At 44.8% G+C, this 27197-nt stretch overlaps 1 protein-coding gene across 1 annotated transcript in view; it reads right to left on the bottom strand.

Annotated features, from left to right (window-relative positions):
- The window catches only part of LOC149277914 (3',5'-cyclic-AMP phosphodiesterase 4B-like), a 40762-nt gene extending 14473 nt beyond the window's left edge, over window positions 1–26289 (bottom strand). Inside the window, exons 1-6 of the mRNA XM_089502533.1 lie at window positions 26183–26289; window positions 9987–10172; window positions 9742–9778; window positions 8817–8887; window positions 7905–7954; window positions 7114–7226 (exon numbers count right to left, since the gene is read on the bottom strand). Of these exons, the coding sequence (XP_089358659.1) occupies window positions 7114–7226; window positions 7905–7954; window positions 8817–8887; window positions 9742–9778; window positions 9987–10172; window positions 26183–26289 (564 nt within the window). The remainder of the gene's footprint in view (window positions 1–7113; window positions 7227–7904; window positions 7955–8816; window positions 8888–9741; window positions 9779–9986; window positions 10173–26182) is intronic.
- Window positions 26290–27197: the final 908 nt, after the last annotated feature.

Below are 27197 nucleotides of genomic sequence, written 5' to 3'. Positions count from 1 at the left end.
GTCTGTCCCCTCTGCCCTGCCTGCGTGTTCTGTCCCCTCCGTCCCCTGCTTTCTGAGGGGTTTCTCCTCTCCGTCCCCTTCTCCCTGAGGGGTTTCTCCTCTCCCTCCCCTTCTCCCTGAGGGGTTTCTCCTCTCCGTCCCCTTCTCCCTGAGGGGTCACTCCTCTCTCTCCCCCTCTCGTTGAGGGGTCTGTCCTCTCTCCTCCCTTTTGCTGGGGAGTCTCTCTGCTTTGTCCACCCTCTGGTGAGGGGTCACTCCTCTCTGCCCCACCGTCACAGATATATTTTTCCAGTGAGTAGTCTCTTCTCTCTGTGTTATTCAGCTCCTTGTCCGTCCCTGATCCTGCTATAACTCACCCTCTCAGCTTATCCTGTAACTTTACCATCCTGCATTTCCCTCGTACAACCCCTCCCGGGAATCCCCTCTCCACCCACCACTCTTTTAAAACATCAGGAAGGACGGGTTAGAGCCTACAATGGGTCAAGTTACCAGTTAAGGTGGAGACTTAATGCATCCACTAGTGCGAGAATAATGATGCTGAGTATCTATTAGACTTGGGTCTTTGTGGGGGAAAAAATCTTTGTATTCCACAAATATTCGCCCCGTTCCTGTGTTCGGTTCGGGTGAATATTCGTGTACATTGTTAGTTTTTCGTTGCTTTCTTCGTTTTTTGTAGAAGGGGTTAATATGGGGTTAACGCGGTATGCACTACGCAGCAGCTTTGGCACCAGGATTTTAAATGTCCGTACGAGGTACTCTATTGGTCGCTGGCAGGGGCCTCCTCTGCCATCAACCAATGAAGTGCACCTGCACTTCAGTGGTTGATGGCAGATGAGCCCCCTGCTGGCGACCAATAGAGTCGCTCGTACAGACTTTTAAAATCCTGGCGCCGCAACTTGGCCAAGAGAGACCACTGGTCTCCCCGCTCCAAGAGTTAAAGGTCCGTACGAATGACCAATAGAGTCGCTTGTACGGAAATGTAACTCTTGGAGCGGGCCCAGGCCAAGTTGCGCTGTCAGGAGTTAAAGGGCCTAGCGAGTGAGTCTATTGGTTGCCTGCAGGGGCCTCCAATTGGTTGATGCCAGAGGAGGCCCTGCAGGTGACCAATAGGCTCACTCGCTAGGCCCTTTAACTCCTGATGATGAACCTACGGACCCCGTTAACCCCTGCGATGCTGCGTAGATAAGGTAGGGTAGATGGGAAAGGGACCAGGGACATTAGTAAACGAAGACGAACACGGAGATTCTTTATGTTGTGTGTCTTCGTCTATGTTTTGCTGCCGCCATGTTTTTATGTTCGGTATTCGGGCTGAACAACGAAAACGCACCCTTTGTGTTCGTTTTCATGCTGTCCCGAATACGAATGCACAAGTCTAGTATCTATACACTGATAACGAACGCCCCGCGCTGTATAATAATACCGAGTATCTATACACCGATAATGAACGCCCCGTGCTGTATAATAATACCGAGTATCTATACACTGATAATGAACGCCCCGCGCTGTATAATAATACCGAGTATCTATACACTGATAATGAACGCCCCGCGCTGTATAATAATACCGAGTATCTATACACTGATAATGAACCCCGCGCTGTATAATAATACCGAGTATCTATACACTGATAATGAACCCCGCGCTGTATAATAATACCGAGTATCTATACACTGATAATGAACCCCGCGCTGTATAAAGTTAACTAGTTCTATAGACTGGTAATGATGTTAAGGTAAAAATGATAAGATCACCTTTGCATGGATGAAAAAAGACTCAAAGATTGGATATAGATCACAAAATATTTATATCTTTTCCCGGTCAGGGCACACACTATACTTTCTGCCATCTCTGATCTTTAGGGACACTGAGCCACCCTTCTCCCTTTCATAATGAAATGAACCTTCATAGCTCCCTTAAATCACATTATCATACCTCCTGACATCTGAAATAGTCCGAGAGGAACACTTTTTAGGGGGTGCCGGCGTCTTAGGCAACTTGATACCCTTTTACATAAATGCCTACCAATGGGTTAAATTATTAAGCCCAAGAACAGTGCATACCATAGTTTGCAAACAGATTTCTGAACAAAGTTATAGCAGGTTTTGCACAGATTTAATCTGGATTTTAAACATCATTGAAGCCTCCTACAAAAGTGGCCAGATCAATAAAGAATGGCCGAGGGATCTTTATCCGAAAAGACTGAAGACTTTATCTTGCAGGTATTCGTTATACAGAGTGCAGCCACCTCTGGGCTGGGGGCTCCAGCAATGTCCGTAAAACCATACAGCTTACTACTATATACATAACCAGATCTGGGGCTTCCACACGTAGAATGCCTTCATCGGGACAGCTACGTAAACATGCAAACAGGTATTGTTTCAGAACTACGATACTCCATGAGGTTTGTTTAAGCTAAATAATAAAACCTTCAAGCCAAAGCAACTGAGCGGACAGCCGGTTCCCACCTACGACCAAGGCTGGATTCCCCATAAAGGCACCTAATAGTCACTCGAAGAGAAATCCCTTCATTACAAGTCTGTAGGACCCACTCAGAGATACAGTTCCAAATTCTAGTGAACCAAGATGACATTGGCTTGATAAGGTCAACCGTGTTTCCTTCATGAATGTATGGGGTGGAAGGTCAGAATGCTTTTGGAAGCAGATACAATTCAGATTGGACACGATGGTCGCTGTCCAGAACGCCGAGTGACCTGCTCTTTAATGTATGGGAGACATCTATCACCCTAAAAAAACACCAAGCACAGAGATGCCTTCAAAGAATTTCCACCAAGGGCCTTACGACCAAAGAGGCACCACGGGCCACATCCACAACGCAGCGTTTGGCCGCATGTTCCGGAATCGGATTGTATGTTTCTATGTTCTATGTAACACAATAGCGAGGAATATAAACAAGGAGGACAGGGAAGGTCATGGCGAGGAGTTAAGGCAGATGTGGTGGCATGAGCTGCGAATCGCCAGGTCTAGTCGAGTTCATGGAAATGCTTCACAGCAGGGTTGATAATAAAAGCAAATTTGTAGAACACGTACGAGGAGATAAGAAATACCAGTCAAAGATCTGTTCTTAATGGCAAAGATGTCAGACCATAAGGACGATATCTACTCAAAGACAGACAGGGTTCTTCCTGGCTCTACGAACATTCACATACCATAATCATATTATATTGTTAGGTGCCTTCTAACTTCTATTGTCCTCCCAGTTTTTTTTTTATATAAATATATACAGTTATTAAAGTAATTATTTTTGTATGTCGAATACATGAATTCTTTACATTAAACGTGAAGGGTGGATGCATGAGTTGGAAGACACTCTGAGATAAAACTAGGCAGATGAAGAAGAGGGTTGATTGATGGGGAAAAATGATTTCTATGTTTTGGTGTTTTTTTACCTGGTCCCACCAGCCAACCAGCCATGGTCTGGAGCATGTTTCACAAAAGAAATCTACCAAGGGCATTTTTCAATCCTAGCTGGAAATGTGGGAAGGAATCCAGTCTGCAGCTCAAAAATGTGGGGAAACGGTCAAAATAGAGCTGCAAGAACGTTGTACAATCCTCCAATTCGCACAATTCGTAGAGTGACGAAAAAAAAATGTTCTGATGTCCCTTTAAGCTTTATAATCGTCCGCAAAAAGTTATAAAAAAATATATATGTTCCAAGGCTTCAAGGTCCACAAAAAAAGGAAAAAAAAATATTTCCCAACTTTGTAATCCTTAAAGCTGAAGAAAATTCCAATCTCATTATACCAACTTGTAAATAAAAATCTTGGTACCTCTCAGTTAAAAAAACTAAAACACAATTATCCAAACCCTCAAAAAATTATTAAATGTATAATTTAATAAATAATTTTTATTTATTTAAAATATATATATTTTTCGTTTCCCCTATTGGTTCTCCTGACCAGTTACAGGGTAAGGGGATGGGGTTCTATATTCCAAGGGTTAATACCCCAAATTGTTAGGGGCCGAGGTAAAGTAAGAGAAAATAAAGCCATTAGGAGGTAGTAAACAGACTATAGGTATTTCCCCACACTCCCTCTGCAAGGCCCTGGAAAAATGAAACAATTTTCCTCACTTTGACAGGGATTAGAGTGAGGGGTCCCGCATCACCCAAAAATTACATCGGATTTTGCAAAAAAGGAAAAAAAAAATAAAAAAATCCGACAAATAAGACATTCCAAAATAGAAGACAGGCCTGTGATTTTAACCCATCTCTAACGAGATGATGAAACCTCACAGCCTCTCGTTGTTTTTAGGGGTTACATTTTTAAAGCTTTTGCCAAATCTTGTGCCTCCCCCTTACCCTCCCACCCCCCCACCCCTGTTGTTCTTCTTCTTCTTCTTCTTCCTCTTCCTCCGTGTCTTGGTGTCGGGGGGAGAAAAATAGAACCAAGTCAGGATTTTGGAGGGCCTAAGGAGCTGCAAGGTAAGGCCTCTTCTCGCATCCTTAAGTGTAGGACAGAAGGTTGCATGTTATTGCAGCATCCTCGCTGGGTACCACAAATGGAGAGGACGTCTGGATGGAAAAGATGCACAAGGAGGAATGAAGACAGAACCCCAGGAGCGGAGATCCAGCAGAGGATACGCGAGGTTCTCCCTCTGCTCTTCCCCACTAAGCCCGGTGATGTCTCCCGTAGGGCCGTTCTCCTGCTGGTATCCTCTCCTCGGTTATCTGTTCATGTAGCATACTGCAGTAGGCAGGGATGTGATGTAAAATGGAGAAGGAGGGGAGAGGAGGGAGGAGGGGTGGGGGAGAAGGAGAGAAGGACCAGCAGTGTTTCCAGGCATGCCATTCTCGCAATATAGACTTATTTTTAACCCTTCAACATCGTGGGCCAAAAACATCTTTGGGGTTGTTGTTGTTTTTTTTAACATTAAAATTTAATTATTTTTATTTCATTCATTTTTTTCCACTCACCTTCAAACAGCAAATTTGCAGCGGTTTTAATATTAATTAAAAGAAAAATGACAAAGTCATCTTTATAAATTCATTTCCTTTAAATCTACTGAAACGGCCATATAACAACGATTTTTTAATGTATTTATATAGAGATATTATATAAAGAGATTTGATACAGGAAGGAGATGAGTTAGCAGGTAGAGGACAGAAGCCGGGAAAATGTAACTAGGCATTTACTTGCCAGCAGAAAAACATATTTGTCGGCAAGAAAGTTACTATTCCACTCCAGGCATAGAAAAGTTTGAAATGGGTAACTCCTACGGCAGACAGAGACCCGGATGGCTACCAGAGTGTGATCTCAAACAATAGGCACCAATCGCCCCATTTTGGGCTTAGAATTCCCTTTTGCTCACTGATGAAGTCATAGCTAGGTCGGATACATTCTAAGGAACACTCGGAGATCTCCAGCTGGAATCCAGGAGAAGACACTGATGTCCATCAACTGCAAGCCTTTTCTGGCCTAGAAAACACTGACTATGATTGGCCAAAGCTAGGAAGAACTTAAAACATTGATGAATGGGGCCTATACCGCAGATTTAGCTCCCCAGATCTGCTCTACACAACCAGCAATGTTTTTAGATCCCAAAGGGAGACCGATGAGCCTGGATATTCATAAACACTCTACTGGCCAAGCAAGTGACAGCTGAAGGTGGAGGAGACTCTCAGCAGCCTGGACTCTACTAAGTGCAATGCTTTAGGTCACAAGAGCTCAGTTATTAGTGAATAAAGATTCAAAAAAGGATCAGGCATGCTATGGAGGCCAGCGAGGTTCAATCCCAACCATTCTCTTATTTCCAACCCGCCGCACAGCCTTTGTGGGGGATTCATGGCATGGTCCACGGGCTGGGGTGACTCGGTCCAAATAGTTCTAACTGTGCCATAACCCTACTAAAAAAGCTAAATGGGGCACCCGCCCCATCTCAGGTTCCCATCCACCAGCACTGTGTGAACAGAATGGCCAATAATAGTCACGATACTGAATAATAACCAGCATATTCCACCCCTCTACTCACAGTTACACACCAAGCATATACTCTACACACAGTTACACGCCAAGCATATACTCTACACACAGTTACACGCCAAGCATATACTCTACACACAGTTACACGCCAAGCATATACTCTACACACAGTTACACGCCAAGCATATACTCTACACACAGTTACACGCCAAGCATATACTCTACACACAGTTACACGCCAAGCATAAACTCTACACACAGTTACACGCCAAGCATATACTCTACACACAGTTACACGCCAAGCATATACTCTCCACAAGAGAAGCGGATTCTTCATTCCAATGCTTAGTAATAGAAATAATGTGATGGCAGATCAGACCCATTCGGCCCGTGTGGTCGGTAAGGACTCAAACCTTTGTATGTACAGTCGTTGGTCTCGTCTTGGATTCAGGAGCCGTATGTCTATCCCATACGTGTTCAAATCCCCTCATTGTTTTAGCCTCAACCACTTCTGCCGGCCAAAGCGTACTTACTGCTTTTTTGGTCACCCCAAGTCTATAAACCTAACCATCGATGTAACGTGAACTTCCGCTGATTAGTTATTCTATGATCTGGGAAAAGGATCATTCCTGTAAGTTATCAATAAACAGATCATTGATAAATATATGATGGTAAATGAGCCAGTTTGAGCCATGACATCACAAGCCGCTTAGCAGCAGTCATTCTTGTAGTTCACTCCAAGTCAGCCTTTACCAGCTTAATTCCCCTACATCAGCAGGGCGCTAAGACTGGGGGGCCAATGACTGCATGAGAACACCAGAACGCAGAGCAGTGCTCCCAAATCACCGGTCACGCAGCCAAGAAGGTCCCGGCCAACACGCTTTAGTTATTTGAACAGTTCTAGGGTATTAAAACATTACAATTTCCCAGCAGATCAGACCCATCCGGCCCCCGTCTAGTCTGCCGTTTCTCCTGCTTTAAAGACTGCGCCCTTAATCAGTCGTTGGTCTCGTCTTAGATTCAGGAGCCGTATGCCTGTCCCATGCATGTTTAAATTCCACCCATTGTATTGGCATCTGCTGGTTGGCTGTCCTACTTATTCACCAATCCCGCATACCGCTTATCCGTGGAAAGTCAGAGTACGAATGATTGAAAAGCTCTGATCGTCTTTTACCTTGTTGGACGCCATCTCGCTGACAGAACGATAGGTCTGGATTGTCTCCAACTGGTCCAGACACCAGTCTAGCTCCTCCAAGGTCTCTTTGGCTAACTGCTGATAAGTTTCCTCTGCAGAGACAAACAGAATTTGTTATGATGGGCCATGCTCATAAGGTGCTAAACAAGGAGCAATCACCATGGGAACCAGTATAATTTTTCCACTTTTAGTCTATAAAATGGGCCAATGGTTCTTATCTAGAATTATGCCAACAAATTCTAGAATTCAGAATACAGATACGTTTATATAGAAATCCGTAGAATACTATCTATGAGCGGTGCCAAGGAATTTACACTTTCTAGCAGAGATCGCTGAAAAAAAGCCAAACAGCTTTAATATATTAAAAAAAGCCACTAATTGAAGAAAGAGGTCATCTTAGAACGGTCGGCCCACAAACATTCTAAAAAGAGAATCCTTAGCAGCAGAGGTGGCGGCACCTGCCTGCTTCTCTGCACATCTATTCGTTCATGCATTAGATTTCCTTCGCTTGGTTATTATTATTCTTGATTTATTAAGCGCTAACATATTCCGCAGGTTAACAAATACATAACAAAGATACACATGGGGGGACCTGTGAGCTTACGATCTATCCTTATGGCACTGTTATACAAAAGAATGGGTTTGGGGGGGGGGTTAGAATCTATATAACGCTATAGATTCTGCCCAGGGTAACATACTAGATGAAGAAAACCGAAATATCCGTGTAAATCCATTTGTAATCCATGCAGATTATAAAGAACGAGGCTCACCTGAGAGGGTTGCTTTACAAACGGTCTGCTGAGGCATTACGGGGGAGCGCCTGCGCGGGAAAAACACACGTTACAAACTCCTTTAGGAAGAAAAAGTAGACATTGACTGGCTTTTGAAACATTATTTATTGTAAAAGATAGGCTTTGAGGCCCTGGGGCTGCTCGTTCCCCTGATTAACGTCCCTTTACGGCTTGTCTCTGCGGTTGGCACCCTAGCCTGTCATGCTGGCATCGGACTGGGTGCTGTTAGGGTCAATCTGGGTAATGTGCTCGGTAAGGTTGGAAGCATCGGGACATGCGCAGTTACCTGGCAATGCCGAGTGATGAAAGATTCACCTGAGCTGTGACATCATAAGGCAACGTGTGGCCGAGGTAAAGCATTTCTTAAAGACTCGTTGCTAAAACCCTGGCAGGCTGGGACAACGAAGAGAAGCAAATACCCCTTTAAAGGCAATCCAACTAAATAGCGCGTATAGAGCAAGGCTCGCTAGGAGAGTTGCCAGTGTACGGCTCAGGAGTTAAACATTGTTGGCTCTGTCATGCTGGTGACCTCATTTTCCGGGAGCGAATGTAGAAGTCTCCTTCAAGGAACCAGTAAACCTAAAATAACTTTTGCTTCTCTGAAATGTCACCCGCGATGATTTCAATATGTTTTTCCCGTGTCCCCTAGGAAAGGTCAAATTTGATCACCTTAATATACGACCTTGTATGCAAATAAATTACTCACAATGACATCATTTGTACGCTGAACGGTGTTAAGAACCGCCTGATCAACCCCCTTTTTTCTTAAGCTATACATTTACTTTCATTTTTGCTAGCACAATGCATGGACTATATACATTATATACGGTATATAGACATATATGTACAATGGCTCTGGTCTTAGTCCCCTTGGCTCGGGCACACACTCACTTGTTCGTCGGGGACGTCACGTTGGCGAGGATGGTGAAGTTGTTGCGGACGCTGCGCAGGCTGGCCAGCACCTGGGGGGGGGGGGCAGAAAACCACAGTGTGATGTCACAGGGGGAACAAGAACCTTCATCTGCATTTATCCAAAGCAGTTACGAGACGCACAACCAGCAACTTAACGACAGGAGATCAGGCTTAGAAAAGAGTATCCAAAAGAAAAGAAGCATTTCTATGACCAGCTGAGCTTTATGGGAGTTGTAGTTCCATACAACTGACTTATTGGGTACCCCTGATTTCGACTCACGTAAGCGTTCAGGACCTCATTCAATAGAATGGATTTGGAAGCTCCTGATTTAAAGAATGTGTCACTTCTCTGGGAGATGTAAGTGAATAGCAGTTTCTAAGCAGAAATCCGCAAAGTATCAGGAATTCCGCGTCCCTGCAGAGTTTAGCGTCGGGACATCTAAATGAACTTTGGGGACACGATCAGCTTGCAAGGAGCCCTCAGGATAACACGCGTCAGTTACACACAATGGCCACCGGGTGTCACTGTTTGAACAGCAGCGGACGGAGCGCGGAGCGTAAACGTATACGTTGACCGTAAAGCACATGGCTGCAAAGAGAACGTGGAGGTTCGAGCAAATGCACTTTTCTCTACATCCAGAACCCCTTCAAGAGCCAACTCTCGGGGCTGAAGTTCGCTCTGTAAAAGCTGAGCTTGTCCATGTGCACCTCGGAGGGACGGTGCCAGCGCACTCACCTTAGAGGTAACAGAATCCTGCTAGGCAATGAAGGCTGCACTTGTAGTGAAAAACTTTTTTATTTTTTTATTTTATTGAATACTTTTATTTCAATTTTTATTGAAATAAAGGTTCTCAGCATCACCCTACTGCACGAGGCTATAGGTAACAACATATGGGCAACATACCTGAGCAAAAGGTGTAACTATGAGGTCCTCAGTGTGTCTGCAAAATAATTAAAAACAGTATTAATGGCGTATGACAGATAGACGGACAGACGATTATCAGTCTACAGATCCTCATTATATCAAGGTATAGACAGGGGTAATATCTGCAGAATTACTGTACTGTGTGCAGATTACCGGATCACTACACAGAGCTGGGTACTCAGCATCACTATACGCCGCTATGGGTTGCGTCACCTTATACTTACACCTCGCTGGTGATGGACGAGTTCCGGGACATGGTCTTGGGGGACATATCGTAGTCGCTGTCCGACCTGTACAGGAAGGACTCTCTCCGCTGGCTCTGCGGGAAGCTCGGGTGCAGCACCAGCCCCGGACTCGCCTGCGAATCGATGGGGCTGCGACCGGGAGAAGGTCCATTTTCCACATCGAAGCTGGGGAAGAAGCAAAGCAAAGGGAGGAGGGTTACGACGACTTAGGAGCTTGGGACAGACAGGGCGCTGAGCCCATGCGCGGCATTTCAATACGTAATAAACATTCTGAACAAAAAATGTGCCTGGAGAGCATTCCTGTTATGGCAGCCGCTTCACATAATCAGGGGTCCGGTGGCTTCTAGTAGCTTGGATTGCTTGCTGGGTATGAGTAGTGGTGTAGTCTGGCCAAGGCCGACTAAGGGTGATGGTAGCCACTCCACTAGGGGCCTATCGTCCTGCTGGGTGACTGGCCCCCCTAGTGTGCCATGGCTTTCCAAAGGGCCGTTTGGGATGATGAAAGATCTCCCTTTAAACGGTTACAGTTGAACTGTGTTGTGCTATCGTTTCCATGGAAACTAACACAGTGTATGATGTCATATCCCAGCGCTCTCGAAGAAGGGTATACTGGGTGTGAGTGTATTACAGGGTTCAGCTGGCCGGGGCTACAGAAATGAATTCCTTTAAATGTTACGCATTCAACGTATTCAAAGGAGCGCATGTAGATCTGCGATAGAGAACGCTCTCCAGCTGCTGCTGAACTACAGCTCCCATGATGCTCTGCAGGTACCCAAAAGAAAAGGAGCGTTTCTAGGACTAGCTGAGCCTTATGAGAGTTGTAGTCCCATGCAGCTGGGTTTTCAGCACCGCGGGGGTCCCTTCTCCATCACATCTAAAAAATAGACCTCTGAGGTCTTGAAAACGTATGTCGATATCAATATCACTAGAGACTGCGTCGTTTCTGGGGTATATACGTGAATATCAATTTAAAGGCAAAGCAGCCACGACCGCAGAGTATCGGGTATCAGGCGCCCCCGCAGACTTCTGCCTTCTTCATAAACCTCAGGGAGATAATTCTTCTTAAGAAGCAAGAAATCTTCTTAATTCCTTGAAAAAAAGGAGCAATCAAGACAACAACAAAAATGCCCCTTTCTGGCCGTTTGACATGTGAGGAGGTCTGACAGCGCGGAGAGACGCATCAATGGTGACCACTGTCTTATCACCATAGCAACCGGTCAAATCTCCCTGATGATTGGGCTGTTTTGCGGGTTGCTATAGGAAGAATCGGAATCACTTTTTTCCCAGGAAAAAAAAAAGATCCCCCCCCCCCAGCTTAAAGATATAGCTAAATATTCCTCGATATATGCCCACAATGTGAAATGATCCAACGCACCCTGGCAGATGTATAGGTCAAATACTGGAAATTCCACACTACAGAACACCATAGGTTTCCCTATATCTTTCGCTTAACACATATGGAATTATTTATTCCACCCCGTGACCCCATAGCAGTACTAGGTACCCGCCGCTCCCTGGTAAGGGGGGGGGGCAGGGAAGGACGATCACATCTGGTGCAGGACGTCACGCAGAGATGAAGCAGCTTTATCGAATTACAATATTAAAGGCGGCACATCTGGAGCCGGCCGCTTGCGTCACCGTCAGCTGGGAAAGGGAACGGGAGAAGGGGATTAAAGGTCTGGGGAGAGACGGGGATAAAGGTTACTGGAGGAGAGCATCAAGGAGCGTCGGAGAGGGGGGGGGCAGGAAATTCCACTGGAGACGCACAAAGTAACAGGCAGGAACTGTCACGGAGACTGGGGGCTAAGCAGGGATATTCCATTGGTTTCCATGGCGATTGCATCACAGTTACCACTTTATATCAGAATTGCTCTTTATACCTAATCCCTACTTTGCAGATGTTTGCGGGTTAGTGTGGGAACTAACTCTGGGGCTTATTACTCTAAGTCTACGCAAACAATACACGGTCAATACAGTGAGGGAACGTCAACATGCGTGGGATAAGCACATGGCTCCCGATACTAAGGATGGTAGATGAGTGGAACAGTCTCCCAGCACAAGTGGTGGAGGGTAATACAGTGAGGGGATTTAAACACACATGGGACAGGCATACGGCTCCTGAATCTAAGACGAGACCAACGACTGATTAAGGTCAGAGTCTTTACAGCAGGAGAAACGGGCGACTAGACGGGCGACGGGGTCTGATCCGCCAGAAAATTCTATGTTTCTACAAAAGCAGAAAATGGGTTTCTGGGGTTAATTGTGTTAATAAAATAAATTAATCTTGTGTTAAATGCCCTTGTCAGTCACATAGGGTATATAGCTATCAATTAGTCACAAAGTCACATTATATAGTCTCATTAAAGCCCCTCCCCTAGCACCGCCTCTAACCACGCCCCCTAAACGAAAGTGTCCTTAAGTGGAGGCTCTGTCCTTGTACAATGTCAGCTCCTCAGGCCGCTGTCGGGTTCAGCACAGCTCTATGGGGCCCTGTCTCTGAAGGGCCCCCACAATGGTGTACCCCCCCCACATTCCAACCTTTAATACTGATACGGGGGGGGTCAAAACCTACTACTCCCATGATCCTCAAGCAGGCTACAGGAGGCAGAGTGGGTGGCACGTGTGTATCCCAGTGGCTGTGTTTAACCTGCGTGTAAATCATGGGACCGGCAGGAGCAGATAAGAGGTGACAGATTACCCGCGTCACGCGGTGGGGGCAGGGACCCCCCCTATACTGGAAATGTACAAAGCGTGGGTATATGTTTGATATGTATATGAACATAGGTACTGGCAGTGTACTGTATGCTTACTTTACAAGCAGTAAAGGACTGTGAATGTAAAGCAGGGGGTACATGCGAGGGGCTCTCCCTCTGCTAGGAGATCTGTCTGTTCATTAGAGGGCCATATGTAGGTGAACATGTCAGGTACGAAGGTTTAAGGGGGGTGTGAGGGCGGCCATTAGCACAGCTGTATGGGGTCCAGCCTCTGGAGGAGCCCCCACAACCCCGCACTGGAGTACACGTCTACCTTGAATAGCAATGCATTGAGTTTAATCCATGAAGAGGGGATGGAATTCTTTGATGGAGGCGATGAGAGGCGTATATGAGCCTGGAACGCATTTAGAAGTATATTTACAGTATAGGCAGGTGCGTCGACCACAAACAGTTTATATAGGTGTGAAGATGCATATAAGCTCCATGTGACAGCTGCCTCTATATGCACACGGAGGTGCATGCGCAGTGTATGTGAGCGGTCCGTGGGTACAGGTGTGTGGAGGGCGTGGGCGGGGGCCAGATATCTGCAGAATGTTAGGATCATTGGGATCCATGGTGATCCTCAGAGTGCAACAGACTGGGGCAACAACCAGTCCACCCGTCAATAATACCCCTGCTGGGACCAGTGCGTTTAATAAAAGACAGTGGGCACAAACTGGATGCAGAGATAAACACAAGCTGCCCCGGGGTCACTCTGTACCCTCGCTGGATTGCCCACTTAACCCCTTCAACATGCAGAAACTGGAACCCTTTATGTGCCACAAGATGTCACTGTCCAGCAGGACCCAAGTGTTACACATCATGATTAACCCCTTGAGTGCTGGGGATGCACCAGAGTATTACACAGCATGAGTGTCGTGGGGATGTTACTGTCCAGCAGGCGTGCCTTCAGTATAATGGACTTGTTTCACACTTAAGCCTTCCGGATCTGGGGCAGGGGTAGCTCTTTGCAATACTCCGGTAACCTGTATGAAGGTGCTCTGGCTCGTGTAGGATGGCGGGTTAGTGATTATATACACAAAACATGACATCGCTGATTAATTAACAAACTGTGTGAAAGGCTCTCCCAAGAACGCAGGCGTGTTTACACAAGGACACAGGGCCCTTGTGCGCGATTATCGCATACACCCAGCAAAGTCTGATACGGGAATGATACTCACCGTTGATATACTATATATATATATATATATATATATATAGTACTGGGCACAAGTTTTAGGCAGCTGTAAAAAAAAATGCTGTAAGTAAGAATGCTTTCAAAAATAGACATGGTATTAGTTTATTTTTTATCATTTAACAAAGTGAGGGAACAGAAGAAAAATCTAAATCAAATAAATATTTGGTGTGACCCCCCCTTGCCTTCAATGCAGAGCTTGGACAGAACATCTGGAAATCCCTGTCTGCTTGGGAAGACCTTACTGATAAGGTATGACTACCCTGTATATGACTTTGGACATCACTTGCTAGTGAGTTTCGCTGTTCCTCACTCAGGTTCATTTCTCCTACACAGCTGTTTCCGTTAATGATTATGTTTTAACCTACATATTAAAATGAGGATCATTAGCACCTGTTTGGTATAAACATCTTATTATACACCTAACTATATATGACTACAAGATCCCTGACCTCGTCCAAGTGTACCTAGAACAATTAATGGTGTTTTGAAGGCAAAGGGTGTTCGCGCCAAATATCAATTTGATTTAGATTTTTCTTCTGTTCGCTCACTTTGCATTTTGATAAATGATTTAAAAAAAACAACTAATACCATGTCTATTTTTGAAAGCATTCTTTCTTTACAGCACCTGCCTAAAACTTTTGCACAGCACTGTACATCCAGCATGCTCACTGCTTATATATACACCCAGAGCAGTCTATGGGAGAGATACTAAATACTGACATATATACACCAAACACAGTCGGACACAACTGGATTACTCGCTACTGATATATACACGCTGGTGAGATACTACAGTAACTGATATATTGAGTAATGATGTATACTGGCAATATACTCATCACTTATATATACATCCAGCGTGGCCTGATACCTGAAAGACACTCACTACCAATATATTCACCATTTCATTTTTTTTTTTATTAGAAGCCCGAGGTACTCAGGCTACATCTTTAAGACCACAGAAGTCCCTTCTTCATCGGATCTCTTCTTCTTTCTCTATGAATGTTGGGTCACTAAACTGCATCACAAATATGTTACACTATGTCCTCTAGAAGCCATGCAAAGAGCAAAAGGAGCCGCTTACTGATGAACTTGATCCACACACTGATTGCATAGTAAATGCTAGCTGAATATTTTGAGCCATACAATTGTAAGACTGAGTTAGACTGATACTGCAAGGCGCTCTTCTCCCGGCATTCACACTAAGATTACGAAGGAGTTAAATGCACTGGTAGCGCAGGGTTAATCGAGCTGACTCCGCACACGTCCCGGAGAGCACGGAGCAGGATAATTGCCCGATGAAGATAAACTCTTGCTTCTGCGTCACTGAGAAGGGATTTCGGGGAGAGATCCCTCTGACGTCTCAGTGACATAAGGAGACTGCCGTAGTAATAGGATTGTCTGGCTGTCCTGTATAACCCTTATAGGATTCCCCTAATCCCCCCGTCTCCACCCCCAGCGCAACAGGTACATGCAAACCATAGGAACCTTAACCAGGACACAGTACACTACGTATCTAAAACTAGAGGGCTTGGATGTCCATACATGCACCCTTTCAACTCGCATGCCCTCACCTGCACTTGCAAACAGCTCGTATATTGGTGAATGCGAGGAGATGCACCTTTGGTCAAGTCTGGTCACTGCGTTAATCTATAGCTCGAGTGATCATTCAGCGTCTTAGCGAGGCAATTTCCAGACTTATGTTATTATAACTATATTCTTTACACTCAACAACCAAACAAGCATGTTATAGCTTAAAGTAACCCGCACCACACCGAGAGTGACCGGGGAGCCATACTTTCGGTCACTTAAACCATTTTCAGCCCATCTTCTTCCCCAGGTAAGCCCGTCTTATTATATTAGGTTTTTGTTTTGCAAGAATGAATATTAAAGAACTCGCAGAGGGTTAGGGTTAATCCCAGTGTACTTTAATATACATTCTTCTTAAGCGGGGCCTCTTGAACATTAAACTGTCCCTTTAAGGAAACCGCTAACTGCCTATGGAATAACACGCGTGTAAGCTTGCCGTGTAAATGAATGTTGCGGGGATTCTCATTCGCAAATTCTATTCTTTTCTGCACATTCCACCGACTTAACGCGCATACAAGTCAACCATCAGCAACGACGGGGTTACCCAGGACAGTGCGCCCTTCACCCAAATGAGAGGGTATGACTTTACGTGGGGGCTGCCTTTTTCATGCTCCAGAACATGTGGGAGGTTTGTGGGTTTGAAGCTGGTCGCACTCCAGCACTCAAAGATTTGCGGTCAAAAGCAGCACATTTTATTTATAGAGCGCTGGCAGATTCCGTAGCGCTATTCCAATGGGGGGGGGGGGAGAGCAAAAACGAACAATAACGTTAAAAACGGACAACGACATTAAGAAACACGCCGGACAGAAGACAAAGAGACCCACCCAAAAATACAACATTCCATTCAATGACTGGTTAGACCTACATACTAAGTTTCAGAATGAAATGGGTGGAAAAAAATGGGGGAGAAAAACCTCACGGATTTAACTATACATTATACAGGGTCATCCAAAACCTTCCTGCAGCAGAAGCTCGCTGGGGACGGACCTTCCCTTTAGTGAATAGAGCCAATTAGGAGAAAAAGGACTTCAATTCTCGCATTAGATTGGAAGCCGCGTTTAGTTCTACGGGAAGCTGGATCCAGGAAACGTCTAAAATAACCACGGAATGTATTTTCAAGCATTCGACGGAATTATAGGGGAAAAAAATGACATTTTGGAGCTGCGAGCTCTCCGTAACTTTCTTCTCTCGCTGCTGTAACCGGAAAGAGTGACTTCATGGAAAACTGGCCTACGAGTCACATGCGTGTTCGTCCAGAGCGTGTTCGTCGTAGGACCTCTTTCTCCCAGCGTAAGAACAGCAGAAGCAATCAACGCCTTGGCAGCAGTTTAAAGGTGCTGTTCCACTGAGACAAACATGAATTGCACGCCCCAGGATGTTAAACTAATTAACCTTAGCAGAGCTGTCAATTCTTTCCTCGGAAGGTTTAATCAGATAAAGACAACCAAGGAACTTTTAATCCTCTTTTTTTTGCAACAAAGGGGGTAACAGAACTATCCTCCTGACGTGGATCCTTGTAATAAGGACCTCGCAGGGTCTGTACAGACACTCCTGGGGTCTCTGATGACGTCTCTGACCACCCATACTGTGATACTGAGGGCTGCAAAGACTTGCTTCCTGATCGCTGTGTGATATGCAAGAGAGTGAGGAAAGAGGGTTAAATCCCCACATTGAAGAAAAGGTATCCAAGACATGTCATCAACCTAAAACAATATATATATATATATATATACTTTGCTCACCGTATATAGTTGCTGTATACGCTGTATTCTCTAGCCTATGGATACTTAGTGTGGTATTATGGGTGATGGGAATTGTAGTTACCTGTTGATCACAACCGATATGCAGATGGGTAGGGGCAAAAAAGATATACAGCCGGGTATATGGGCAGTTAAGACTTTTAAAGGACACTCCAGCCATCATAAGCACTGTTTAGTTCACTTCTCTCTTTGCTGATTGCAGGTAAGGATTGCTTCCATATATGCATTATTCAGTGTCGGGGCCGTACAGGCATTACACCGCCCCTTTAAATATTATCGCTTATCACGCACATTCTAGGAAATGACTCAGAATAGAATAAACATATATGTGACATATATCTCCCGCTACACAGATATCCAGCCAGACGTGTACGGGTGACAATGATGTGTGTCCGTCCCTCGGCACTGACGTCTTTTGGGGACTGACGCCACGCCGCGTGCTGCTGGTGACAGTATTGACGTAAGGTGGGGACGCTGACACCAGTCTCCCGGGACAAAGTCACTGGAAACGCTGAGACCATAACTCCCAACAGCTCAGTCACCAACAAACACGATCGGTCACCAGGGAGAGCGCTCCATATCCTGGTCCCCTAACACAAACAGAAAGCACTCGGCTCTGGAACACCACCTATGCCGCCATGAGGGATTACTTACCTACCGAAGTAACTCCAGCTGCTTAACACATACTGGAGTAATAAGGGTCAGCATTTCGTCCACTCTCTTTAGCATCCCAATAAATAAACCTTAGCAGGTCTGTCCTCTTATCTTTTTAATCACATAAAAGTAACACAAAAACTTTTAAGAAGCTTTTTCACCTTCTATGGCAACAACGTATCAGTGCCTGTTTTTATGCCAGATGACAATCAAGTGTTGCCTTCAAATTTATGAAATGATACATTTCTCCGATAACACCGTTACTAGGAATGGATGTTTTCAAAGCTGCATTTTAGTTACAATAGTGTTACATTCAGTCATGTAGGTGAATCAGAACCTGTAAATCACGAAACAATACAGACAGTACCTATGCATCGACTAACCTCTCCTATTACATCATAAACCCTCTCCTTATAACCTCTCCTATTACATCATAAACCCTCTCATTATAATCTCCCTATTACATCATATACACTATCTTTAAAATCCCCCTATTACATCATATACCCTCTCCTAAAGAATCCCCCTATTACATCATATACCCTCTCCCTATAATCCCCTTATTACATCATATACCCTCTCCCTATAATCCTTCTATTACATCATATACCCTCTCCCTATAATCCCCCTATTGCATCATATACCCTCTTCTTAGAATCTCCCTATTACATCATAAACCCTCTCATTATAATCTCCCTATTACATCATATACCCTCTACCTATAATTCCCCCTACGACACCAAATACATTATCTCTATAATCCCCCTATTACACCAAATACCCTCTCCCTCTAACCCTCCTATTACTCCATATATCCCCTTCTAACCCCCATTCCTCCAAACAACCCCCCTGTAACTCCTATTTATAACCCTGTCCTACTTTCATATCAAGTTTGTTTTGGACATGACCCCCCCCCCCCCCCCCCCGAGATGCTGTTATAAGACGCACATTTATATTATTGCGGCCACTTAGATAAAGTAGCCCACGAAGGACACTCTGCCATCTCCAAGCCAAAATAACGGGGAAGAGACATTGCTGTGTCTGCCGGGCAAGGTCTTCTGCCTCTGGGGCATTGCAGAAAAAAAGGCTGTCTTATCACCAAAATAAGGAAAATATAGCCGTGTCGGTCCGAGAGAACACGGAGTCTTTAGTCAAAGCCGATCCGTTTTATCGGGGCAGCGTAAATAAAGATGTCACATAAAGCTTTTGGGACCTCAGAGGTTTCTTCTTCCGATGCAAATTGCCATTGCACCCAAACGAATGGTCAAATCGACTGGAACATCTAAAATAGGTTACTATGGTGATAAGACAACTTTTCAAACCTTTTGCTTGAATCATGATTTATATATAACCCCCTTAATTACTGAGTAAATAGTAGAATAGATTGCAAGCTCCCTAGAACACTGTAAAAAAAAGGCTCAATGTTTATCCGGCCCCTGTTCGGGCGTAAATCATGTAGCTCTCCACAATCCCAGCAGCAATCCCTGCGCTGCCTGCAGTATACTTGTGTAAAGTATTTGGGTCCTGTTGTATACGTATTGTGCTTGCAGGGCTGGGTTACCGTGACCTGATCCTCACACGGGGGCTGTGGGAGGCAAACGACGAGCCCCACACCTGCTTATTCTCCATCTGCCCCGCTGCGTTTCCTTTTCTTGTTACCCCTGCGTAGAACTCTCGATACTTTAACATGTAAGCTCGGTGGCTCCTTTATGTAGTGCTGTGTAGCCCTGCGTATGTGATTGTAAGCTCTGCAGGGCAGGCAAACACCACATCTCTGCATTTACATCCGGTACACCTGACTGGAAGCAAAACAAGATGGTCCAGTTAAGCGTATGTCCCCAGCCATGTGTTAGAGTGCAAGCCCAGTGGGCCACCGCTCACTTCTGATGACGTATTGTATTATAAAGCTGGGTCAAGGAATCATGCGCTTTGACTGCCAGTAATGTCACTTTCGGCCCTCCCGGTCATAATCAATTTTAGTCCAATGTCCTCTGTTGGCATCGATTTAATTATACCAGGAGTTTTAATTAGGACTCTTCACAATTAAGACAGACGCACAGTATATATATATATCACATATATACACACACACACCGGTATATAGATATATATATATATATATATATATACACAGTCCATATACATAAAAAGCAGCACATATAGGCGCATGCACTAGTTTTATTTGAAGGACCGGCTGACCATCTTCCCCATAGAGAAATAACACAAAAAGGCACTTTGTCCTATTTCTTATATCTGAAGGTCTATACAGTGTATCTAAAGCCTGAACTGGCCATCTGGCCCCTCGGGCAAATGCTTGGTGGCTATCAGGGCTGTATACAGCGCTGGGGGGGTTATTGCTGTATTCAGCACTGGGATGAGTTATTACTGTATACAGCATGGGGGGTATTACTGTATACAGCACTTGGGGGTTATTACTATATACAGCACTGGGATGAGTTATTACTGTATACAGCCCTGGGGGTTATTACTGTATACAGCGCTGGGGGTTATATTACTGTATACAGCGCTGGGGGGTTATATTACTGTATACAGCGCTGGGGGTTATTACTGTATACAGCACTGGGGGTTATTACTGTATACAGCCCTGGGGGTTATTACTGTATACAGCGCTGGGGGGTTATATTACTGTATACAGCCCTGGGGGTTATTACTGTATACAGCACTGGGGGTTATTACTGTATACAGCACTGGGGGTTATTACTGTATACAGCGCTGGGGGGTTATATTACTGTATACAGCGCTGGGGGGTTATTACTGTATACAGCACTGGGGGTTATTACTGTATACAGCACTGGGGGTTATTACTGTATACAGCGCTGGGGGGTTATTACTGTATACAGCCCTGGGGGTTATTACTGTATACAGCGCTGGGGGGTTATATTACTGTATACAACCCTGGGGGTTATTACTGTATACAGCACTGGGGAGGGAGTTATTACTGTATACAGCACTGGGGGTTCTTACTGTATACAGCACTGGGGGTTATTACTGTATACAGCGCTGGGGGGTTATATTACTGTATACAGCGCTGGGGGGTTATATTACTGTATACAGCGCTGGGGGGTTATATTACTGTATACAGCGCTGGGGGTTATATTACTGTATACAGCACTGGGGGGTTATTACTGTATACAGCACTGGGGGGATGCTTTTATAATATTGCCTGAGTATTATTATTATTATTATTAAAGGAGCGGTGGTGAATTAGATACACAGCTTGCTGGTCCTCTTGGTCAGTATCAGGAATCAGGATGCTGTTTCTGGTAACCTGTAGATATTTATCTTTAGAGCTTTGTATAGAACGGCACTGCATGGGTTAACACCAAGGAGGAAGCGTGTCATGTAGGTTTATTATACACAATCCTAAAAGGAGAAGCCTCCATCGTGAAAGGGTTACTATTAATAGATTGTAAGCTCACAAGAACAAGACCCTCGTCTCCTTCTGCACGTCTTAATGCGTTAATCTTATCATCTAATCGCATATTGTCATTTTAATGTTATTGTCTATTTTAATTGCCCCCTCTTGTAGCAGCGCTACAGAATGTGTGGGCGCTATATCATTAAATGGATCACACTGGGCTGATTTTACACATATGGCATGCGATATCCTTTGAGACCCCATATTGTCACTGATGTGTGCACATGCTGGCTGAGGGTGCAGGGAGTTATGGTTGTATAATAAGTCATACGTGTAGCTGTTCTGGGTGCCGGGCTATCTATTTCCTTAAGATTCCCAAAGTGCACAGAAGGAAAATAAATGAAGCCGCATCATTTGCTTTGAGTTGTGAAACTGTCTGATGACATCATAATACGATACCTCTGATTTCCTGCCTATTGTGCAACCGCTGACAGTAATCCTGTTTAACCCTAGCTGCATTACGGAGAGGGGTATCCTCGACATACCCCCTCTAATATACTGGATATAACTCCTCCCACCATTTATATACTGGACATACCCCCCTCTAATATACTGGATATAACTCCTCCCACCATTTATATACTGGACATACCCCCCTCTAATATACTGGATATAACTCCTCCCACCATTTATATACTGGACATACCCCCCCTATAATATACAGGAGATAACTCCTTCCACCCTTTATATACTGGACATACCACTCCGCTAATATACGGGACTTATCGCCTCCCGCCCTTTAATGCAGGATATAGAAACATAGAATCTGCCGGAAGATCGGCCCCGTTCGCCCGTCTGGTCGCCCGTTTCTCCCGCTGTAAAGACTCCGACCTTAATCAGTCGTTGGTCTCGTCTGAGATTCAGGAGCCGTATGTCTGTCCCATGCATGTTTAATACCCTCACTGTAGTAACCTCTACCACATAGCTCCTCCCGCCCCATTATACACATGCTATAGCTCCTCCCACCCATTATACCATTGATGCTATAGCTCCTCCCACCCTATTATATATACAGGACATAACCCCTGCACTGCAGGGAACCCCCAGGTATATTATTATTATATAACCCCCAGGTATATTATTACTATATAACCCCCAGGTATATTATTATTATATAACCCCCAGGTATATTATTATTATATAACCCCCAGGTATATTATTATTATATAACCCCCAGGTATATTATTACTATATAACCCCCAGGTATATTATTACTATATAACCCCCAGGTATATTATTATTATATAACCCCCATGTATATTATTACTATATAACCCCCAGGTATATTATTATTATATAACTCCCAGGTATATTATTATTATATAACCCCCAGGTATATTATTACTATATAACCCCCAGGTATATTATTATTATATAACCCCCAGGTATATTATTATTATATAACCCCCAGGTATATTATTATTATATAACCCCCAGGTATATTATTACTATATAACCCCCAGGTATATTATTATTATATAACCCCCAGGTATATTATTATTATATAACCCCCAGGTATATTATTACTATATAACCCCCAGGTATATTATTATTATATAACTCCCAGGTATATTATTATTATATAACCCCCAGGTATATTATTACTATATAACCCCCAGGTATATTATTATTACTATATAACCCCCAGGTATATTATTATTACTATATAACCCCCAGGTATATTATTATTATATAACCCCCATGTATATTATTATTATATAACCCCCAGGTATATTATTATTACTATATAACCCCCAGGTATATTATTATTATATAGCCCCCAGGTATATTATTGCTGGTAAAGTGTAACTGAGAAGACAAACATTTGTAAAGGGAAGTCATTTAGTGTCAGCGAGGTGTGGGAGGGATGTGTATACAATATACATTATTCATGAATCCCCCCACCCCCCTGTGAGTTAGAATGCTAGCTCTGCTGCACCCTGATTCACAAAGAGCCTGGAGCTCTCCTTAGAATCATTCCAAGGTTTCCATAGCAACTGCCCCAAAAAGTATACACTTGGTCCAGTTTTGGTTCCCGCTGTGGGATGTAGAATGTAAGCTCTGCTGGCCATCCTCTGCAGCTGTAAGAATGACACTGTACAGTATTACTGTCCATTCGAGCGTAAGCTCTGTGGGCAAGGATTCCTACCTCTCATTAACCGAATCAGACTGTAAGCTCTTAGGGCGGCTTTATTTCTCCATGTACTATTTTAGTGTTATTTATTGTGTTTTAGGGTCGGGTTTAACTTCCCATGGTTCCCAGCTCTGCACGTCCGTTAGAGTGTAAGCTCCGCAGGAGAGAATTAAGTCGTGTCGATGCCTCTCCCGCTCTGTTATTGCAATACAGACAAAGACCGGTTACGCAGGGATACGTCTTACCGGCAGAGAGGCGAAAGTACCGGCAGTGGATAGGGAAGTCTGCTGGTGCTGTGTACAGCAGTCTGGCACACAAGAGGTTAAAATGGAAGGTATCGGTGAATAGAAAGTCTCAGAAAAATCGCAAAATAGAGAAAATTTGCAATAATAGCAGTTTCAGGGAATTTAAAGCAGATCTGCCTCCTTCCCACGCCGTACATCCAACAATTTACACGTTAACCCTACGTAACCCACCTAGCGTGTTCACCATGGGAGCATCCATGTAAACGTCCTCTTCTTGGGATTTGCCTCTATTGACTCCTAAAGCGCCATCATATTGCGCAGCGCTGTACAATGGCTAAACAGGACTCACAATCTAGAAAGACCTGCAGGATTATTCCTCCCCGTTGATTTACCGTTACTGTTTGGAGGAGGAGGAGGTGAAGGATTAAGCAAATACATCTTGCTTTGTGTCCTTTTATTTTTCTTTTCTTTCATTGAAAGTGTAAATCACATAAAACCACAAACATGTTGGATGCTTTCTCCAGTTTCCATAGCAACAACCTATCAGTGTTTGCTTTTGTGTCACGTGACAATTAAAAAAGCCCTACAAAAAAAACATTAGGGAGAAAAATTTCTCAGCATTAAAGAATTATTTTGGGAAGGGTTTGGGTGTTTGAGAGTAACAGGGACACTATTTTAATGCTGTATTCCCTCACTGAATTAGCATTACCACTCCCTGCTGAAAGGCTGTTCCACTTATCTACTACCCTATTACGGGTGAAAGGGAAAAAAAATCAGATAAAACACATAGTTATTCTTCCAAATGCCTGCTTAAAAATGCAGAGCTCTGTGGGGAAAAGCAGGACTGCTTCCCTTTCCTCCCAGAAATAATATAACATTATTTAACCCCTTAGACCCCCGCAATGTATTATTAAGTGTATTTGCGATGTCATTCGAGCGGCGCCGGCCGCAAAAGGCAGCTTCTTTTTGTAACGCAAAACGAAGCCTCAGGAGTCCCAGAAGATCGGCTCGCAAACACTTAGCGGAGGGCTGTATACAAAGCGAGTGTAAACGCCGTCTCCTTGGCGTTAAGCCTTTCCCCGAGAGGCTCAGCCTGGAACACGTTCTAAACACGTCTGCTTGCGTGTATCCAAACATATAAAGCAGATTTACTTACACAGAGCCACATACCTTCACACGGCGCCGTGTACAGAAACCCCGCCACCATTAAACACCAGCGCACACGCTAACCCCGCCGATAAACACGCTGCTGCCGTCTATACAATCGCTATACTTTGCCTTCCACGCCTGGAGGCATAACAAGGGGTATTAACCCCCCGTTTACCAAAAGCCCTCTGATCCCAAAGTGAGATTTCTGTCTAGCCCCATAAATAGGGGTATTAACCCCTCGTTTAACGAAAGCTCTCTGGCCCCATAGTAAGATTTCTGTATAGCCACATATACAGGGGTATTAACCCCTCGTTTACTGAAGTCCCCCTCGTCCCAAAATATGTTTAAAAGAACATAGAGGAAACTGACAGCAAGTTAATACTCGGGATCAGGGTTCCCTACCACTCACTTGCCTGTGTATTAGAGTGTAAGCTCTGTGGACCACTATTCCTCCACGCAAAATATACGCATGACAAAAATTTGCTCTATATTACATCTCTGTTTATATTAGAGTGTAAGCTCTGCAGGTTAGTTTACATCGCGGTAGCCATGCCGATGGTGCACCTCCAGACAAGTTTGATTTTATCTGTAATAATACATGGCTTCCACCAGACGGACGGACGGACCCTGCATGGGCTTTAATTGAAATCTCCGGGGTACAGAACACCCAGCCTGCCCCCCCGGGCTCTTTCAGGACGTTTCTGCCCGTTTGTTTGACTTTGAGCCGCAAAGACATTAGAAACATAGAATTTGATGGCAGATAAGGAAATTCCCTCTTTGTATTCGCTTCGACCACTTCTCCTGGGAGGCTGTTCAAGTCATCTACCACCCTCTCAGTAAAGTATTCCTGCTCCGCGATCAGATTCCCCGCACCTGCTGCCAAAACTCAGCCGCAAACTCATGCTGCCCCGCTTGGGTCTTTACGGGCAGACGGTGACGTCCGAGCGCGATCTCCGTTACCCTGCCACCTGCTGCCACCGGTCCGGACAGGAATATAACCCCGCTTGGCGGCTCTGCTCCCAATTTACAGCACAAGTAAGGCTGATCAAGACTACAACTCCCACTAAGCTCAGCCACAGCATACTGACAGCCGTCCGGGTGAGCTGTAGAATAGAACAGCTGAACCGTCATCAGTCCCGGACAAAGTACGTTAACTCCACAGATACATAAGCCTCAGTAAACGAAGGCTGGCTGAGCGTGATGGGAGCCGAGGTCCTGTTCCTGGCTGCCTACCCCACGGAGGAGTCACTGACCTCACAGATTTCAGGAGCCGGTGCTTCTTGATGTCCTCTTCGCTGAAGGAGAAATGCATGTTGGGTGTCCTCGGGACCCGTAGGGCGCCCCGGCTTCTGGATGGCATAAGGCGGCTTGGCTCCGTGGTCCACCCCCTCCCCCAGGATGGGTGTTTAAAGCCCAAAAAGTAGGAGAGAGAGAGCGAGCGTGGCGTCTCCTGCGCAGACAGCCTGAACTGGCACAGTCCTACAAGTCCTAAGCATTCATCACACACACCCTCCCGCCAGCCGGGCCACAAGACCTGGAGATGGATTACCGCGGCAGGGCGGCGGTTCCATTACATAAGAGCTTACAGTAGACTTGTTAACCCCCTTGGCTATGGGGAACGGAGGCTGGCTTCCAGTTTTTTTTTACCCCACAGGGAAATCATTGTGAAAGGCTTCTCTTGCTATTTCCTTTCTAACACACAGACCAAAGTCAGAGCAAACAACAGAAACATAGGTTAACCTCTACCACTTCTGCTGGGAGGCTGTTCCTCTTCTCTACCACCCTTTACAGAAAAAACTTAACAGAAAATACAGGAAAAGTGACGGTTGCTTAGCCAGGGCATAAGGGTCATGGGAGTTGCAGCAAAACAGCTTCCTGTGGGTTACCCCAATAATAAAGCGGAAACATTTTCTGTATTATTGACATGTTTCAGGCGTCGCCTGTATCCCAACGTGAGGAGAGATGAACAGGAGGAAACTTTATCTCAAAGGAGGAGAAACGTCAGAAAAAGAGCTCACCGTCTAAAACCAGAGGGTTAGAGGCTTAGGGGTAATGTAAGGAAGTTTTACTGAGAAGGTGGTGGATAAGTGGATCAACCTCCCAGCAGAAGTGGTAGAGGTAAATGCAGTAGGGGAATTTAAACACGCATACGGCTCCTGTAAGTCGAATTGGTCTTATCTGCTGGCCCATTCTGTTTCTATCCACCCTCAAATGTGGTAAAATGCATGTTTATTCCAAAAATCATTGGCCGTGGCTTCTAAAACCGGA

This window comes from Sceloporus occidentalis, unplaced genomic scaffold (genome assembly GCF_023333645.1).
Source record: "Sceloporus occidentalis isolate IW3139 unplaced genomic scaffold, rSceOcc1.0.p SCAF_205, whole genome shotgun sequence".
NCBI lineage: Eukaryota > Metazoa > Chordata > Lepidosauria > Squamata > Phrynosomatidae > Sceloporus > Sceloporus occidentalis.
Note: the sequence above shows the minus strand (reverse complement) of the source record. Positions and strands in the feature narration are given on the sequence as shown.